Genomic DNA, 19077 nt, shown 5'->3' on the forward strand with positions numbered 1-19077 from the left:
TGGCCTATCACTAATTGATGTATCAATACTGTGTTATGTTTAGCCAAGTTTTTCTACACAAAAACAGATGACAGAAATGTCACCCTAACTTTACCTTCTATAATAACAAAGTCAATTTCTACTTAAAATCCATAAAACTAATCAGTTCACCTAAAGTCATGACAGTATATGATATTGTGAGTGATATTTCCAGTGTCTGAGACAGTTTACTTAGTCATCGTTGTATCCCCCTGCATTTTGTGCTACAATCCAACTCTGTAATAGTTGTTTTCATTTTCTCTATGAATATTTGTATGCATGTGGATAAGTATTCTACTTTTTTTGTTTCCTTTTTAATTTCGATATTCCTTCTACTTGTATCCGCCATATTTTGTGATTTTCTGGGATTTCTGTTCTGGGATTGTTTTGTGATGTGTTCAATAAAGTTCGTGGAAAAAAAAGGAAGTATAAAGGAAGTAATGTGACGTCATATTCGTGCGATTATTTACTCCTTGACGCATAATCTCTTGCGACATCATGGCTCTGTTTCCAGCTTTTTCTGAAGTATCAGAGAATAAAATAGAAAATTCGACTGAAGGTAATTACTCTTATTATACGTGCAGTTTGACTTATGTCGTTGTAGTAATTATTTTTGCTGTTTGTACGTTAAAGAAGTTGCACGTCTGAAACGCTACTGTGGGAGATTTTCTTTTGACAACTTATTTCTTCTAGACGTTGGATGACCGAATCAACGATGATGCTAGTTTTGGTGATTTACATAATGAAAATATATTTAAAAAAAGCTTCGTTTTGTGGTGTCTGCTAACTTTTTCAGGTTTATTTTCGAAAATATTGTGTTTCACTTTCAGTGTTAGTTACGATTATGTTATGTCTTGTTATTATAAGGGAAAATTTACCAAAGCCAGGCTTAATTTATTACGATGTGGTTAACCCGTTTTATTTTGAACCAGTAAGTAATCTTAATAATATATTGAAGTCAATAAGAGAGGTGCTTACATTTCTGCATAATGGTGATTGAAAATATACAAATAAACAAACTAACCTAAAGTGACAGAGGTTTGCAGAGTTTTAAATACTCTATTCTAGTACTTTAACAAACTTTTGTGACAGATCTGGTGCTTAAAATAAAAGTATAGATGTAAGCTTTAAAAACCCAGGTAAAAAAAGATTATTACTGAGTCCAACCACTATCTTTTTAAGTGCACGAGTTTCTTGAATCAAAGTGAACTGTACCTTCAACTCTGGTAGGATTCCTTTACAAGGCTAGTCAGTGTCCAACCAGAGCAGCAATGTGTTATTTGAGTCAGCAGTATTTGTCTTTTTTTGTTTAGAGTTTTATTTGCTCTGGAAAAAGACATCATTTTAATTTTCCTGCTCATTTTTATATTATTCGTTTTGTTTTAATGTAAAGCACTTTGTGTTATATTTTTATAAGAAAAGTGCTATATAAATAAATAAATAAAGTTTGATTTGATTCATGACAGAAGACCTATTGTTTACTGTCTTTTTGCTTTGTATATTTTTGAAGTATGTTTTTTTTCTCCAGTTCCAATAGTTAAATATTTCTTTTTTTTTTTTATGAGGTTTGTAACAAGTCCTAAATGTCCAGTCCTGATCAATAAGGCAGTAAGTATCAATGTTGTCTTTACTTTTATTTTTTTCCAATTTCTTTCCAGAATTTGATTGGCTGAAGAATAAGAGTTTTCCAACTGGGGATGCGCTCAACATTCAAGCTCGTTTTCTAAAGAACAGCGAAGGGCTGAATGAGAGGGAAGCAAGGTAAGAACTTCATTTTTATGGGATCATAACATCACACATTCAATTCAGCATGCTTCATAGGGTCTTCTTAAAATGTAATGTTGCGTTATATTTTCTGTTATTGATTCTAATATAGTAAACATTTACTTTTACTTTGTCTAAAGAGGTTTTTGGTTTACATTCCTGGTAAATGTCTCTTCTAATCTGTAGCGTTGGAAGGGATGTTAGTTCCACTGAAGAGAAAGCGAGAGGAGATCGAAATGTTCCCCCTAAAACGAGGAAAAGTGAAAAGAAAAGGAAAAAGAAGAAAAAACACAAAAAGAGGAATGGAGGGGATTCTAGCAGCAGTGGAACGGACTCTGACACGATATACCCCAGTGACCTAAAAAAGAAAGAGGAGGATAATGGGTAAGTTCCAACCCTTTCATCTTAAAGTCAGTTACGTAAGGGTTAATGACCGACGAAGTGTGCGTTATTACTTTTTAACGCACGCCGTGGAAACCTCGCGTCGGACGGTTGCGTCCGCGAAGTGCGTTAAAAGTATTATACCATGGTCCGGGTGAATACTCGATTCTGATTGGCTGCTGGGTGTGCATAAAAACCTGATAACCGCACGTTGAAAAAAGAAGTTCCGGTCAGCTAGCTTAAATGTTTTGTATCACTGCACCTGCTTCTTTAAAACTACCTTTTGCTTCATCATTTGGACAAAAACAAGCGGTAAGAGGTGAACTTTCTCTCTGAACTGATGCTTTATTCAACCCATTGGGACGATCAGCATATATATATATATATCGCCAAATCTTAACTGCAGCGGTGGTGCTGCGTGACACGGACTATATGTTACGTGATGTGGCGCAATATATAGTCCGCTTTTTGTGAGAAAAGCGATCCAAATTGGGGAGAAAAAAAAAGAAATTAAGGACTAAAACCTGGTTAATATGTATTGCTTTTGTAACTGACCATGGTATAAGCGGGTTAATGGCATTCGAAGTGCGCGTTTATTACTTTTTAACGCACTTCACGTCGGACAGTTCAGGTTTCCACGGCGTGCGTTAAAAAGTAATAACCGCACACTTCGTGGCCATTAACCCACTTATACCATGGTCATCGCGCCGCATCACGTAACATATAGTCCGCGTCGCGCAGCACCACTGCTGCAGTTAAGATTTGGCGATATATATATGCTGGTGGTCCCGATGGGTTGAATAAAGCATCAGTTCAGAGAGAAAGTTCACCTCTTACCGCTTGTTTTTGTCCAAATGATGAAACAAAAGGTAGTTTTAAAGAAGCCGGCACAGTGATTCAAAACATTTAAGCTAGGTGACCGGAACTTCTTTTTTCACCGTGCGGTTATCAAGTTTAATGCACACCCAGCAGCCAAACAGAATCGAGTATTCACCCGGACCATGGAATAAACTAAGTAATGCACAAGTCATTGTTTTGTTTATGTTCTTAGTTTTTAATTGTGTGTGTGTTTGTGTACCCATGAAGGCAACATCCTGCTCCATTAACAAGTCAATTCTCCTGGTTGGATGACCTTCAGTCATCTACAAAGCAGATGTTCTGTGTGGACTGTAAACCTGATCCAGCCAACTGGACTTACAAGTCTCTGTACAGAGGCGATGTAGCCAGGTATCTTAGCTCACTTTAAATTCTGGTAACAGTTGATCAGATGGGATCAATCAGTGATTTCACACAAATGACAGTTTAAGTTTGTATCTGTGTGTGGGTCAGGTATAGGAGGAAAGGGACCTCCTCTTTGGGTCTGGATTGCCGGAAGCAGGAGATAAGCTGGGAGGACTCGAAGAAAAAAAGAAAGCAGAAAGGAGATGGAGGAGCAGACAGATATTTTTCTACAGCAAGTCGGCATCTGCTCAGGTCTGAACCATCTGTTTCAGTGAAGCCTGCAACTCCTGACAGCAGTGAAGGAAACACCTCGACTTCCTTCCTCCCCCTGGATAATCCTGAGAGAGATAATAGAGAGCAAGAGACAAGTAAGAAATCACATGATAACCATGCTGATTTTAAACATCTTGAGACTAAAACAAGCAGAACTACACGTTTTTGATACAAGTACTCAACAAGATGTACAGTAAAATGAAATCATGGTCATGTTGCTCATTCTCATCTGATGCTACGTTCACACTGGGATCGGAAAGGCGTGTTCAAGCAACCATTTCTTATAAAAAGTCTATGCTAACATACTTATATGCCACTTATGGGCTTCTAGTTTCAAAACTGTGGCGTTTACGCATCACTACAACATTTTTAAGTCAATTTTCCGGCTCTACATAAAAAAATGTGCAACTGAACGCGCATTCAATTTTAAACCAGGTTGAACTTTGATCAATCAGGAACTCAAATTTGATTGTGACGTATGGGCAACGTCCTTTTCAAACTACGGAAGTACCAATCATTTGAAAATGTATCTTGAAGGAGAAATTCATAAATGCGGTTTGTGTCCGGCTGGAATTCTATGAAACCAAAGTCTTTCAATTGGAAAAAGAGCTGTGAAAGAAAAAGCCTGGAGCAAGATTCACATGATTTGAACTGCTTCAAGATTTTGACCTAAGCCTCTTCCAACTATGAGTACATGCACTATTATCAGGTAGTGACAGTCCAGTGAGAACACCATATGCTAAAAGTGTACATATGGCTTCACAGCAGGAGCTTTTAATTAGGTTTTAGAATTGAAACTTTGAATTGAATTTGAATTTGAATTGAAATGGTTTATTTCAAGCAATCAAATAGGAATAATAGACAAAAACAATACAATCATCAGTTATACATTCATACAATGACGTATCAAACTGAGGATAATAAGACATAAAATTAAAGATTGCTTGAAAGGGAGTGGAAGGAAGCAAATTTATATAATCCCACCCCTCTTCTACCGTAACCATTTTATTACATGATTTATCATTATCCGGTTCATAACTTTTATCAGACAGAATTAAGAATCCTGAAGTATCAATAAAGGACATGACAAAGATGAATTACTTTATTATGTAAAAAATAGACATAACTATTTTAGAAATCAACATGGTAAATGCAGATCAGTTATTTAAAATATATGCAGATTATGTTCATCAGAAAAAAAAATCATGCATACGATTAGAAAAATACTAAATGAGTAAAATAGACATAACACTGTTTCAAAAATCTTCATAGCATAAATTAATAAGGTATCAAAAGTTTAAAATATGTTTGAATTATGTTTCATTAGAAAAAATCATGAATCCATTTTTGGAGCAAGTGAAATAATTTAATTTGAAATCAATTATTTTAACCATCTTCAATACTTGATTAAGCATTTCTTTTTTTTTTATATTAAAACAAGGTAATTCTGTGAAATAATTGTTATTCTATACTTTTTTAAATTGGTCATAACAGCTTTTTTTATATATAATTCTGTTCCTAATTGTTGAACTTTAGTCCACTAAGTCAAGGTTTTAACTGTTGAAAAGCAAAGCAAGAATTTGAGGCTCTCTAGTGAGCTTCTGTTGGATGTGGTCCACATGTCAAACTTTAGGATTGATCTTCCTGACTGATTGTTGATTTCTGACTTTCTTTAATTCTTTAAAAACATGTCCTGTGGGCTCAAACTGTTATTTTTATACCAATCGATAAGCACGATGATCTCCTCGTGATTCTTAAGAGATCATAGGGGTGTTCAAATTGTCTTCATGAATGAAGTTCATTCATTTTCTTTTTATGCCACTTTTCTAGAATGTTACCAGCCTTCATTTTTTTCTATTTTTCTCTGTTAACATTTGATTTTTAGGTGAGAGAGTGCAGACGTCGTCTGTAAACCCTCTGGGGATATATGACTCGTCCACAGCTCTGTGGTTGCAAGGTAAAGGACGGCAGGACGAGCAGAAGCAGATCACACAGGTTGAGGAGAGCGCTGCACATGTAGCTGGGAAGACTGAGGAATTTAACCGGCATCTCAGAGAGCACCCATCAGATACACAGCAATGGCTACAATTCATACAATACCAGGTGAGTTCCTAAGTGCACCACTGCTGTATCCTTCTTTCTGTCTTTGTTTTTGTGAATGACTGTCAGTGTTTAGCTTGGAATTGCTGTTTGTGACATTTGAATTTTTCCTTTTTGAGTTTGTCATTCAGGAGTTGACAACTGACTGACAACATTTAACAAAGACTACAGACAAGACTAAACCCAAAACTTGGTCTCTTAGTGGAAAACAAAAAAGAAGTTGTCCAAAATAAGAACAAAAATGAATAATAACCAACAGAAGAAAAGCAAATAAACATTAAATAAGCCCCTTGGAGGTTCCTGTAGATGGCACCTGCCAATTGCTTGACTGGAGCATTTAAAGGCTGTGAAGACTTGACTTCCTCTTTTGGGCTGGGCCTCACAGCACAGAACCTCAGCAGAACCTCAGCCACACCCGTAGTGACCAGCAGCGCCCTCAGCACTGGCAACTCAAAAATAGGTGACATGAATTAAACTACCCAAAATGAGTAAACCAAACCAATAGATGTACTGGTACATGGATGTGCTACAAATAAATACTGAAAACAAAGAATACATGAAAGTGTGCAGTGGCTGGGGGAGGGTTACCGCCATTTTGTGGTGGGTATGGCAGGGTATGCTGCCAACACAAGGCTCATCAGTCAGAGGTTGTGTCCGAATTCCCACTAAAAAACGATATAGTGCTGCACTATGTAGTACCCTGAATTTTAGAAGTAATTGGAACACCGTGCTCACTACTTTTTTTTTTTTTTTTTTTCAACGGCGCATATGATTTGACGAAGTTTAAATCTAATTAATATGAGCTTTTTGCCTTTTTTCCTTTTTGTCTCCTGAAGGTAAAAATGTTGATGATTTATTAAAAAAATAAGTTTAAATACATTTTTTTGGCAAAAATTGTTCAGACGCAATGCATTGTGGTCTATATTAGGCAGTCCAGTGAGCATCGATGCACACTGGCTTTTCGCAGAGACTTGTGGGAAATTTCAATGGTACTCGATTTGGTAATTGTAGATTCGGACAGCACTACACAATGGCGAACGCTCTATATAGTGCACTATATAGGGGTTAGGGTGGGAATTCGGACACAACCATGATGAAAGAAAAGGCCATGTTTGACTTTGCTTTCTTACATTTTTAGTTCAGCAGGAGCATCTTATTTGTCACTTGGTGTTCTTTATGCAACAAAAACTTCTATGTGCTGCTGTCAAAATTAAAGGGAGGTAAAGTGAATAGATATAGAAAAATATGACATTATTATGAAGGTCTTAATGGCCACAAAAACATAAATGTAGTGCAGTTTTATAAACGGTGACGTGGGTTTTGGTCTGTAAGAAACTGGACCAAATGGCTCTTTTAGCATTAAAGTTTGCAGACCCATGAAATTTAAATCTTTTACATTTCTAAGCTTTAATTTTGTAGTTTGTTGCTTTTTAGAAGGATTGTGTTAGGCTACATGCCAGCCAGTACATCTCCTATTAGACAGTAACTGTTTAAACTTCTTTGTACATGAAATACTCGTAAGTGAAGTAGTGGTAGGAGGTTTTTGTCAGAGTTTTTCTGAACTTTCTCTTCTCCACCAGGATGAGTTGGGTGCGTCAGTGTTTGGTGGCAACGAAGGGCTACAAGGCAGCGAATCGTCTGAGTGCAAATCGAAGTCATCCTATAAAGCAGTCCTTGAGAAAAAGCTGAGTATTGCAGAGCGAGCAGTGGCCATCAACCCGACCTGCATCAGTCTGCAGCTGGAGAGGCTCAGGATCTGTCAGGAGCTCTGGGAGCCCTCTGTTCTGGCTAAAGAGTGGAAGAAACTGGTAGGTTTTCAACAATGTGTGCTCTGGTAACTGAAGATTCTGCTTGTGCTACAGTCGTTGTCTAAATGGAGTCTCATCTGTTACCGTTCAGGTGTTTCTTCATCCAAACAGTGCTCCTTTGTGGAGGCGGTATCTGCTCTTCATCCAGAGTTACTTCAGCAACTTCACAGTGTCTAAAGTGAACTCAGCATATGGAAAATGTCTAAGCACGCTCAGTGCTGTGCTAGATGGCAGCATGGTCTCTCACTCAGCCCTTCCAGGAACTGAAGAGGACATGTTGGGTAAATACAACTACATATTGTTATTACTGTACCATGTAAATCATGTTTTTACAGCTACAGTGGACAAAATATTTGTTATCATACCGTTTTGACGACAAGAGTGGGAAGGTTGGAATTTAACTGCATACCCAATCTGTTGACGTTAATAAGAGAAGAAGTCTTTCAGTAGTATTAATGCAGATCTAAACTTTAAATCACAAGTTGAAATAATAAAAATCCATCCGCATGTAAAGGTTTCAGCTTCTGAAAAACTCAGCTGCATGCCTGTCTGAATCGCTTTTTGTTACTCATATCGGCCCTGCAAACTGTTCTACTCACCAAACCTCGTCAAACACCAACAAGGATTTCGATTTTGGTGATTTCTGTACCCGCAAAGGCATGGGCTTTCTACACATAGTGCTTGAAGCTCATTGCCAAAGATAGATCAGCTTCGCATATGGGTAGAAAGTTCAAAACCAGATTTTGTTATAGTTTGTGAGACCTGGCTGTTAAAAAACGTTGACTATCCAGAACTAAACATGCCTGTTTCGACAGGATAGAGTGGAGGAATTGGTATTTTTGTGAAGGATCATTTTCTGTACCGTCCTGTACTGTGATTCTCTAAATATGCATCAGATTGTGTCTCAACCTATCAGTCAATCAAACTTTATTTATAAAGCACTTTTCATATAAAAGTATAACACAAAGTGCTTCCAACACGTTATGACCCGACCAGGCAACACTGCTTGATGTTATCTTAACAAATTCTCCCCATATGTATTCCGCTGGTACTTTCTGCAATGATTTCAGTGATCATTGTTTTGTTGCTTGCATTTGTAGGAACCAGTCTGTCAAACTACCTGGTCAAATTAGTCAGCGGGGTGTTTTTAAATGTTTAAATGTGCGTTTTTACTAGGGGTGTAACGATACACGTAGTTGAAGCGAACCGTTACAGTATGGCAGTTTCGGTTCGGTATTCTTTTGTACCATTTCGGTACGTTTTTTATTTTGTTTCCCGCACGTGCATTGTAATGACCTATCTGCTTTGTAACTTGTAGCGGGGAAACGAGAGGCGAGTGGCTAATTAACTAGCTGCGTTGACTGTCCTTGCCCCACACTCCACTCGTCCTCAAACAGTCTCAGAGAGAGTAGACCAGGGGGGGCAAACAAGTTTGACATCAAGAGCCGAATTTTTTCTCTGAGAGTCAAAGAGCCACACCACACACTGACCTGCCAAGACGTACACACACAAACACACAATTAAAGCTGTATTATTTTCCATAACACACTCCTCTCCCTACAACACAACGGCAAGTATTGTACTTGTGTTTATTTCAAGGAAAGTGTCCACCCTCAATACACACATCAAATGCAGCTTGGCCAGAGTTAACACAGCGACTACCCTGGAGGTCAGATACCCCCTCCACACACAGAGGCACCTCTCTCTCATCTCACACACACACACACACTCCCTCACTCTTTTCTCTGCCTCTCTCTGACACAAACAACTACTCAGTGACGTACGGTGAGGTTGATGCTGGTGAGCCACTGACTCCTCTGAAGTCAGATTTACGATGATAAAAACTGAATATTTCACTGTTCATCCAACAGCATTTAACTGGTAATTCTTTGTATCTCAACATTCCTCTTTTAATGACACTCACACCAACAAATACACAAACATTTGGACAGAGCATCCTTCTGGTGTCTAAGTAATTCATATTCACAATAAACACATTAAATACATTACATTAGATGTGTGTAGCATAAATTAATTTTAACCTTCAGTATAAAAGGTTTACTTTAATAATTTTTTTAAATTTTAAATGTAAAAATTGATTTGATGCACGAAAAGCTGATAATATGTGGTATATTAAAATATTACAACAACTGCAAGGAAACAAATACTGAGCTGTGATTAACTGGCTGTATTGGATAACTGTCCCTGCCCCACCTTACTGGTTTCAGTGCTCATTTATTTGAAAACACCAACAAACAGCCAAGTCACTTCTGCTCACAGCCGTCTTACTCATGGTTTTACACCCAAGATTCCCCCCTTCCCATGAGTCTTAGAGGCTGCAGGCGGGGCTAACCCCCAGGTCGCCACACTAGTCACACAAGCATGCTCAGTCAGGTGTGTTTTCCAAACTACATCTCAGAATTTCTTACCTTGCTGGAGTGATGGCATGATGTAGGAAAAAAAAGTCTTCATTTCTGTTGTGCTGAGGTTAATGCTATTGCTAGGTTATGTTGTTGTGTTGCGTGTAATTTCGTTGTGCTTCGGATAATGGATTTCTAACTCATGGGGTATGACCTGACTCAATGATGTATGTATTGTTGGTGCCTGTAATTAAAATTCAAAATGTATTGAAATGTCCCGTTTTTTCTTGGCAGACCTCTTCATTCAGCAGTGTCAGTTCTTGCGACAGGCTGGCCACTCAGAGAAAGCCATTTCTCTGTTTCAGGCCATGATGGACTTTACCTTCTTCAAGCCTGACAGTGTCAAAAAATTGTCCACCAGGCAGCAGGTACACAAACGCACACTTTGACTGAAGAGCCACAACTTTTTTTGCAATTTTCTGCACAACTGCCACCATTGGTCTAATTGACCTTAACTCTAAAGGTCACTGATGGAAATTAAATCCCTTGTTGTGCAAGAACAACAAATGTTTCATGTTTTTTTTCTGCAATAGTTTACTTTAAAATCCAGTAATATGAAATACACATTTTAAGCCGTCTAGTGTATTTTTATATTCTGTGTATGGCTATAAATAAGAAGTTAATATAATTTAGATTTATACGTTCACAATTTTATTCATTTCCTGAATCAACATGACTTTAAATGAATAGAGTGTAAAAACTAAATCTAAAGAAAGTAAAAAGCGCCTTCTGGGAAGGCTATCCACAAGGTTGAGGAGTGTGTCCATAGGAATTTTTGACCATTCTTCCAAAAGCACATCGGTGAGGTCACACACTGATGTTGGTGGAGAAGGCCTGGCTCTCGGTTTTTAACGCTCCAATTCATCCCAATGGTGTTCTATCGGGTTCAGGTCAGGACTCTGTGCAAACTTCATCCACACTAGACTGTCATCCATGTCTTTATGGACCTTGCTTTGTGCACTGTTTCCACAATGTTGGGAGCATGGACTTGTCCAAAAATGTTTTGTTATGTTGAAGCATTCAGAGTTCCTTTCACTGGAATTAAGGGCCCAAGTCCAAGTCCTGAAAAACAATCCCACACTGTAATTTCTCCTCCACCAAATTTCACACCCTTCCCACAATGCAGTCCGTTTTCCATGCAACCTCCAAACCCAGACTCCTCCATCAGATTGCCAGATGGAGTAGTGTGATTCATTACTCCAGAAATGGCGCCTCCACTGCTGTGGAGTCCAATGGTGGCGTACTTTACACCACTGCATCCAACGGTTTGCATTGCACTTGGTGATGTGTGGCCTGGATGCAACTGCTTGGCCATGAAAACCCATTCCATGAAGGTCTCTGTGTGCTGGACTTGGGCTAATCTGAAGGTCACATGAAGTTTGGAGCCCTGTAGCAATTGACTGTGCAGAAAGTCGGCGGCCTCTTTTCATTATGCGCTTCAGCATCCGCTGAACCCATCTCCATCAGTTTACATGGTCTACCACTTTGTGGCTGAGTTGCTGTTCTTCCCAAACTCTTATATTTTTTCTGATAGAGCTGACAGTTGACTGTGGAAAATTTAGGAGTGAGGAAATTTCACCACTGGATTTGTTGCATAGGTGGCATCCAATGTCCGTTCCATGCTGGAATTCTCTGAGCTCCTGAGAGCGGCCCATTCTGTCACAAATGTTTGTAAAAACAGTCTGCATGCCAGAGGGCTTGATTTTATACACCTGTGGCCAGAACAAATGACTAGGACACCTGATTCTGATCCTTTGAAAGGGTGAGCAAATGCATTTGGTAATATAGGGTATAACCATTAGAGGCAATGTGGGCTTCAGTGTCTTGCCCAAGGACACTTCAACATAAGGCTGGACTTGAACTTGCAAACTTCTGATCAGAGGTTGACCCCCCCCTACCACTGCACCACTGCCCCAGATTTTTATATATTAAAAAAAAAAGGAAAGAATTTTTGACTTATTTCTATGGGATGTGTTTTTAGTTTATCAATAATTGTTTTGAATTTCAATTCCTGTTCGAACAAAACTTTTTGCACTAAAATTGTAAAACCATGTATTCCTGTATGGTAATCTGAACCGTGTCAGTCATAAAGTAAACTGATTTTACTTATCTCTTTAGTATTTTGATGGATATTTCCATTATGTGTGTTTTGCATCTGTTTCTTTAACAAGGTCTAATAGGTTTTACCTACTGTATGTGTTTGCAGGTTGAGTTCTTTGAGCCTTTCTGGGATAGTGGGGAAGCCAGAGTTGGAGAGGTGGAGGCCAGAGGCTGGAAAGCATGGATGCTCCAACAAGAGCGAGGGGGATGGCTTCCCCCCCCTACAGGTAAAAGACTCCCATGGTAACAGAGGTCCTTGTGCATGTAAGCTGTAGCTCCCTTAATTGCAACATTGGTTTGTGTGCAATTAAATCTGAGGGCTTGAAGCAGCAAAATGAGCTTATGGGTTTTATTATTCTCCAGAGGAAGAAGATAAGGAGGAAGAAGATGAAGAGGAGGTGAAAAACAGGAGCCAGGCTAAATGGAAGGTGTGGCTGGATGTGGAGTCGTTGCGTGAAGCAGCTCACTGGTTGCCGTGGAGACCTGACAAAGCCAAGGGTCAGACGGAGGAGGACTGTGACGATCCTGACAGACAGGTGACAGCTCTATAAAGTCCCACTCCAATCATATTTTGCTCTATTGTAAAATTGTTCCCTGTGTCTGTTCATTATGATTATGGTGTTTTTAGGCTAGTTCTTGGTCATTTTTTCTGCAGAGCGGCAGTAGTTCATTAGAAATTTGCCTCCGAGTTGTGGGCAGGCTTGTTGGCACGGAGTAGGCTTGTACCCACTTCCTGTTATCCATCTGTTTACATGCTTTCCCACTATCTTACAGCCTCTCAAAACCCCAACCATTTTTTCCAACAAAAATGGGGGGCAATATTGGAGCCAGATGCCAGCTCAGATGAAGAAAACAGCAGTACATGGATCTATTTGTCTGCAAGGGGATGCATCAGAATTCAAATTAAATTTTATTCAAATTCAATTTTATTTGTATAGCCCAAAATCACAACAACAGTCGTCTCGATGGGCTTCAAAGTAAAACATAAAGTCAAAAGGATCATGAATACAAAGAGTTCAATAGGAAAATACTAAAAATGAACTAACAAACTGACTAAGCTATACTGGCATCCCTGCCCTTAGAATGGAGCGGAGCAGGGAGCTCGTGACCTTCCGACTGTAGTACATAACAACTAAGAGCTGTTTCAATTGGTATTTTTTCGTCTGCTTCTGATTCACCGCGATTTAAATAAAAAAAATACTTAGAAATGCTTAATTCTTGATTTTCTTTATACAAACCCTCCACCATGAGAAAAATGCTACAAGAACATGCTAAAAACACGAAAAACACATCGAACTGGCATCTGTCTCAAACCTGTACAGCTGGAAACCTCCAATATTGTTTGCTATTTTCATTGCATTACTAATGTCAAGTTGGGGGTTTGGGGGCTGTAAAGTAGAGGGAGGGAGTGTAAACAGACGGATGACTAGAAATAGAGAAAGGCTGACTCTGCGCCAACAGTTCTGCTCACAACTCAGAGGTGAATCTATAATGAACTACTGCCCCTCTGAAGAAACTATGTTCTAGAAAACGACAGTTTTCTAGAACATAGTTTCTAGTTAAAAAAACTAGTTTTTTTTTATTTTGACTAAAAACGGCACAATATGAATTAAAAGACCACTGAGGACACAAATTGAGAATGCAATTTACAATAGATCAAAAGATGATGGGAGTGGATGATGTTTAAAGCCCCATCATGCTTCAAAAGGATTTATGGCATATCTTTTCTTCCTTCTCCTGTAGGTGTTATTTGATGACATCGGCTCATCTCTGATTTGTCTGTCTTCACCAGAACTCCGGCTCCGCCTCCTCTTATATTTCTTGTCTTTCCTGGGTCTGCCTGTAGCCTCTATTCTCTCTGAAGTCTCTCAGCCTAGTTTATTTCTGGAAAATCTCTCTGTGCTTACTCAGGGTATGATATCAAGTGTTATACTTTTTAACACTTTTCTGAAAGTGGGGAACACACATGGAAATCTGTCCTCCATACCCATCACAGGTAAGGAGCCACAGCGACCTCTGACCTCCTACGACATACCTGACCTTGGGGTTGACTCTGTAGGTCATATGACAACTCTCCAGGGAAAAAGGAAGTGGGTGGGGCTTGGAAGGCAGGGTGAGAGGTTTCTCACCAACATGTTAAGCATGCTGCAGCCTGTCCTTCCTCCTCACCACAGAGCTTCCCTGACTCTCAGCCTATTACAATACGAAAAGCTCAAAGTAAGGACCGGTTCATTTATATAAACGATTACCATTCAGTCGTCCTCTTTGTGACGTGTTTGTGTTTGTGCACCAGGTCTTGCGCAGTCTGCACAGTGGAAATAAAAAGCGCCTTCACTCTCAGGGGAAGAGCAGCAAGCGAGTCGTGAAACGGCTCCTCAAAGAACCTGACAACCGCTCGTCTCTGATATTGTGGCGCGAGTATGCCCACCTTGAGTGGCTCTTGGGAAACCTGGTCGAGGCTCGCAAAGTGTTCTCCACAGCCTCAGCGATGGGGGGAGTCAAAGACCTGAGTGGAGCGGCTCTGTGTGAGCTGTGTCTCCTCTGGTCCCAGCTTGAGCTGGAGGAGGCAGCAAAGGAACAGAGTCGGCTTACAGATGTAACCACGTCACCAGCTGTCTGCGTCTTGACCAAACTCGCAGAGGGAACATCTGCATCCTTTCCCTTCTCCCAGTCCCTCTCTCCAGTTTCCATCCTAAAGGCCAGGAAGTCCTACGAACAGGCGCTGGCTGCCAGCTTGTCAGACCTGGAACAAAGCATCAAGAACTCTCAGCCTGACACAAAAGGTTCTTTTCTTTCTTATTTACAGATGTGACATTGCTTTTCTCCAAGATTTGCCATTAGAGCAATGTAAAATTGCTGATGAAAGCTCACAACACCTCACTTTAAGGTCCCACTCCGATCATCTTTTGATCTACACCTAAATACTTCACCCATCCAAAGGATCAGAATCAGGTGTCCAATAACTTGGCCTGGGCACATGTATTTAAAATCAAGCACTGAGAGACTGCATGCAGACAAACATTTATGAAAGAAAGGAGCTCAGTGAATGCTGGAGCGCATAGTTCAAAGAGGTCGCCGACTTTCTGCACAGTCAATTGCTACAGAGCTCCAAACTTCATGACCTTCAGTTTAGCCCAAGTACAGTATGCAGAGAGCTTCATGGAATGGTGAACACTATAGGTTAGGAAGGGGATGGCATTTCAGTTTATATGCGAGTCAAGGCAGGTGAGCGAATACCTTTGGTAATATAGTGAGTTATTAAAATGTTCCCAAAGGTCTTTTGTTTATGATTATGCCGTTTAAGCCAACAAACAAAAAATACAGTGTTTTTAGGACATAGATTCTGCAGAGTGGCAGGAGTGGAGCTACCCCGCCCCGCCTTCCCCTCCCTGTTGCTGAGAGCTCTGCTTCCGGTGTTCCCTTGAATGGCATGGGTTTTGTTCCATTAGTGATGCGATCGGTGAAATCTGCAAACCCTTAGCTACTTTTCTCAGGCAGAAAGAAACATTTTCACCCTTTTTTTCCCTCTTATTTAAACTCTCAAAGTTCAAACCTTCACAAAAAAGTAAGTCAAGTGTTAAAAGTCAAGAATAAAAAAAACAAAAACCTGCTACGAATCAAAGATTCACGTAACTCTGGCAAGCTGAACGCATTCTGAGCAGGAAACACGACACGGAGGAGACTAATTGACCATGATTGATGAAGCGTCACATTTCTCATTTTTAAAGCTTTTTAATAAGTACTAAGATTAAAAAAGTTGTTCAGAGTTTACAAAACTGTTACTTGAAGTTATGGTTTTCTGATAACAACATGCCATTGTTCATATATTTAAATTGAATGAGCCAAAGGTATTGTCCTCAAACAATGGAGTTGTGGAGCTGTATGATGTAGTGAGTAGAATCACAATGTGATTTGCTCTTTTGAAACTCATCCGTTCTTCTGCTTTAATCAACAGACCAAGAAAAGCTTCCAGAAGAAAAGCTGAGGTTGAGAGGTCTGGTTGGCTGCTATGCTCTGTTCCAGTACCTCACTGTAGGCGTCCATGCAGCCGTTTCAGTCTACAGCCTTGCCAGGGAGAATATGGAGCAACTTTATCACACCTTAGCACCTGAAAAGCCGCTCAGCAGCAACGAGAAAGCCAACCTGACACGCGCTGAAGCCGGCAACTGTGAAGCCGGTTCCCGCCCTCAAAACCACAGTTATGTCAGCCAGTTGGCTCATGAGTGTGAGGTATTAGCGGTGCAGCAGGCGGCATTGCTGAAGTACCACAGCAGCAACAGCGTGTTTCCTCTGGCAACACTGAGACAGACACTCACCTCGGCCATCTCATCCTGGCCTAGCTGCGCCCTTTTGTGGGGCATATATGTGCAGGTTTGCTCGGAAACCACTTTGAATCAACGCTGATGATTCTTTATTCTTAGTTATTAATCTGTACTTAGAACAACCAAAATGTGACTTTTTTGTTATTGTTTTTTTTCAGGTGGAGAATCGTTACCATAGTGCTGGCAGGGCACGCCGTTTTTTTCACTCGGTAACCAGAGACAGTGGCGGTGTTGTACCACGCCTATTTGCTATTGTCGCTGAACAACAAAGGAAGCAGCTGGTGGATTCTGCTCAGAGGTAACATCCACAGTTAATGAGTTTGAATGTCGTCATAGCAACACAAACAACCGCCCATCACAACTTCTAATTTTCTCTGTACTTTTAGTGTGAAGCAAGAAAGCCAATTTATTTATTGAGTAAACAGATTGGTGTCACTTTAGTTGAGAAAGAAAAATCAGATATTTGTTGTTGTCTGTAGGTCTTGTCACTACAATGAGGCTTTGCCCATACTACCAGAAAATGGCTTAGGCAACCGAATCCGGGGACTTTTTGAAACTGCCACCAAAACGGAGGACGGAGCTCACTGCCCTTTACTGTGGAGGATGTACATTCACTTCTTGGTGAGACCAATAATGCCTGCGGACATTATTTACTACTAAAACTGGAAGAAACCATTTCAGAAAATAGATATCCAAATGGAAATAAAACATATTAGATCAACTGTTTGAGCATGGTGCTGCCTGTTACTCAACAACCAGCTAACAAACAGTAGTTTTAATCTATAATTAATATTTATACTATTATCCGGGTGAATTCTCGATTCTCGGTTTAGCTCGTGCTGGTTTGCGGCGCCTTCCGTCCGTGAAACCAGGGTTCGACTCCGGGCTGCTCCCAGTTCCCTTCTCTACCTCTGTGCCGGTTCCAAGCCCGGTTTGAGAAGGTTGCGTCAGGAAGGGCATCCGGCGTAAAAACATTGCCAAATTTACCATGCGACTTGTTCGCTGTGGCGACCCCTGATGGGAGAAGCCGAAAGTGGAAGAAGATCCGGGTGAATTCTCGATTCTGATTGGCTGCTGGGTGTGCGTTAAAACCTGATAACCACACGGTGAAAAAAGAAGTTCCGGCCACCTAGCTTAAATGTTTTGTATCACTGCACCGGCTTCTTTAAAACAACCTTTTGCTTCATTATTCGGACAAAAACAAGCGGTAAGAGGTGAACTTTCTCTCTGAACTGATGGTTTATTCAGCCCATCGAAAAGATCAGCATATAAAAATGCCCCTCTCACCCACCCACCCTCCTATATATATATATATATATATATATATATCGAATCTTGACTGCAGCAATAGTGCGGCGCGACGCGGACAATTTTTTGCGCGATGTGCCGCATCATGTAGCAAAATAGTCCGCTTTTTTAAGGACTAAAAAACTGGTTAATATGTATTGCTTTTGTAAATGAACATGGTATAAGCGGGTTAGTGGCCGACGAAGTGTGCGTTATTACTTTTTAACGCACTTTGCGTCGGACGGTTCAGGCTTCCACGGCGTGCGTTAAAAAGGTTAATGGTAAAAAGTTACCATTAACCCTTACATAACACCTGTAAACACAAAGAGATACTGATTAGCATTGTTAAACCAGTTGATAAAATGTATATTTATGTTGTTATTATTAATATAAATGTGAATTTGTAGGTTTCTGATGGTAAGGTGGATAAAGCCCGAGCGATTTTCTATAAGGCCCTGCAGAATGTTCCCTGGGTAAAGGTGAGGTACATACGCATTTAGGATATTTTGCCAGTTTCAATCTATCATTCTTCTTATCATTATTTCATTTTTGCTGTTGTGTGTTTGTGTGTGAATTTGTAACTTTTCCTGGGAACAAATGTATGTACATGTGGCTCAGGGTTTGTATATGGATGCGGTCCAGCTGTTCCCGGAGCATCTGCAGGAGTTCATAGACCTGATGATGGAGAAAGAGCTCCGACTGAGGCTGCCTTTGGAAGAGCTGGATATTCTCCTGGAGGACTAATTGGACACAGAGATCTCGTTACAGAAATGAGCTGGCAACATCTGGAAAAGCAAAGATATATGTTGGCTTAAACATAAATTACACATACAAAGCTTTAGTGTGAAACTGTGATCTACATATTTGTACAAAATGCTTTAATGACCCCTTGTTTTAATATTCCAGTTTGACATTAAATGGTATTGTTAATCACTTTTGTTTGTCAGATTTATTCATAGAATTGTTTTTAGTAAATATAAAGCATTATTTTAAATTGAATTGTTACAATTAAATAACCGTTAATTTAATATTTAAAAAGGAAAACGTAATCGTTGAAAATAATCAGAGAACACTCAAAATAAATAATAATTTACGAATCTTGCATGTTTTTCATCCTTCAATTTAAAAAGTAAAACATTAACCTGAGATGCCAATAATAGGGGAAAGGTTTGTGTAGTAAAGAAACAGTTACATAAAGTTCGTTACTGATACTGTAAAAAAATTGAGGTATAACAACACTTGAAAAATATTGAAATTTGTTTTTTTAATGCTTTCATTTAAATTGCTTCTTTAAATACATCTTTTTTTAACGTATTCACTAGAATCAAATACATTCATAGACTGCAGATATTTATTTTATTTTAGCCGTCCTGTAGCAACACA

The 19077-nt window shown here is 39.7% G+C and overlaps 1 protein-coding gene and 1 long non-coding RNA gene across 3 annotated transcripts; one reads left to right on the forward strand and one right to left on the reverse strand.

The window, feature by feature from the left end:
• Nucleotides 1-461: 461 nt before the first annotated feature.
• nrde2 (NRDE-2, necessary for RNA interference, domain containing) lies at nucleotides 462-18627 on the forward strand. Of its 2 annotated transcripts, none has more exons than XM_020713691.2 (19): nucleotides 462-577; nucleotides 1677-1779; nucleotides 1969-2166; nucleotides 3250-3390; nucleotides 3493-3752; nucleotides 5543-5760; nucleotides 7338-7565; nucleotides 7657-7846; nucleotides 10220-10353; nucleotides 12192-12312; nucleotides 12449-12621; nucleotides 13829-13997; nucleotides 14082-14302; nucleotides 14379-14868; nucleotides 16041-16456; nucleotides 16566-16705; nucleotides 16887-17028; nucleotides 18102-18178; nucleotides 18313-18627. In XM_020713691.2, exons 1-19 carry the CDS (start codon nucleotides 517-519, stop codon nucleotides 18365-18367), a joined length of 3537 nt encoding a protein of 1178 aa, XP_020569350.1. In that variant the 5' UTR covers nucleotides 462-516; the 3' UTR covers nucleotides 18368-18627. The 2 variants fall into 2 exon arrangements, with proteins under 2 accessions (XP_020569350.1, XP_020569349.1); XM_020713690.2 differs by having other exon boundaries at nucleotides 18102-18173.
• On the reverse strand, nucleotides 14298-16539 carry LOC144988959 (uncharacterized). Its single transcript, XR_013653064.1, has 2 exons — nucleotides 16402-16539; nucleotides 14298-14828 (listed from the first exon to the last, which is right to left on the reverse strand). It is a non-coding gene; the product is annotated as an uncharacterized LOC144988959 (long non-coding RNA).
• Nucleotides 18628-19077: the final 450 nt, after the last annotated feature.

Source organism: Oryzias latipes, chromosome 22, assembly GCF_053564925.1.
Source record: "Oryzias latipes strain Hd-rR chromosome 22, Olatipes_Hd-rR_3.1".
Classification (NCBI taxonomy): domain Eukaryota; kingdom Metazoa; phylum Chordata; class Actinopteri; order Beloniformes; family Adrianichthyidae; genus Oryzias; species Oryzias latipes.

What these genes read in the sequence shown, in the direction of transcription:
- nrde2 (XM_020713690.2), top strand. Translation starts at nt 517, where the DNA reads ATGGCTCTGTTTCCAGCTTTTTCTGAAGTATCAGAGAATAAAATAGAA. An exon ending in AAGAAAGAGGAGGATAATGG is followed by an intron (nt 2,167 to 3,249) that starts GTAAGTTCCAAC and finishes GTACCCATGAAG; the next exon opens with GCAACATCCTGCTCCATTAA. An exon ending in GTGACGATCCTGACAGACAG is followed by an intron (nt 12,622 to 13,828) that starts GTGACAGCTCTA and finishes CTTCTCCTGTAG; the next exon opens with GTGTTATTTGATGACATCGG.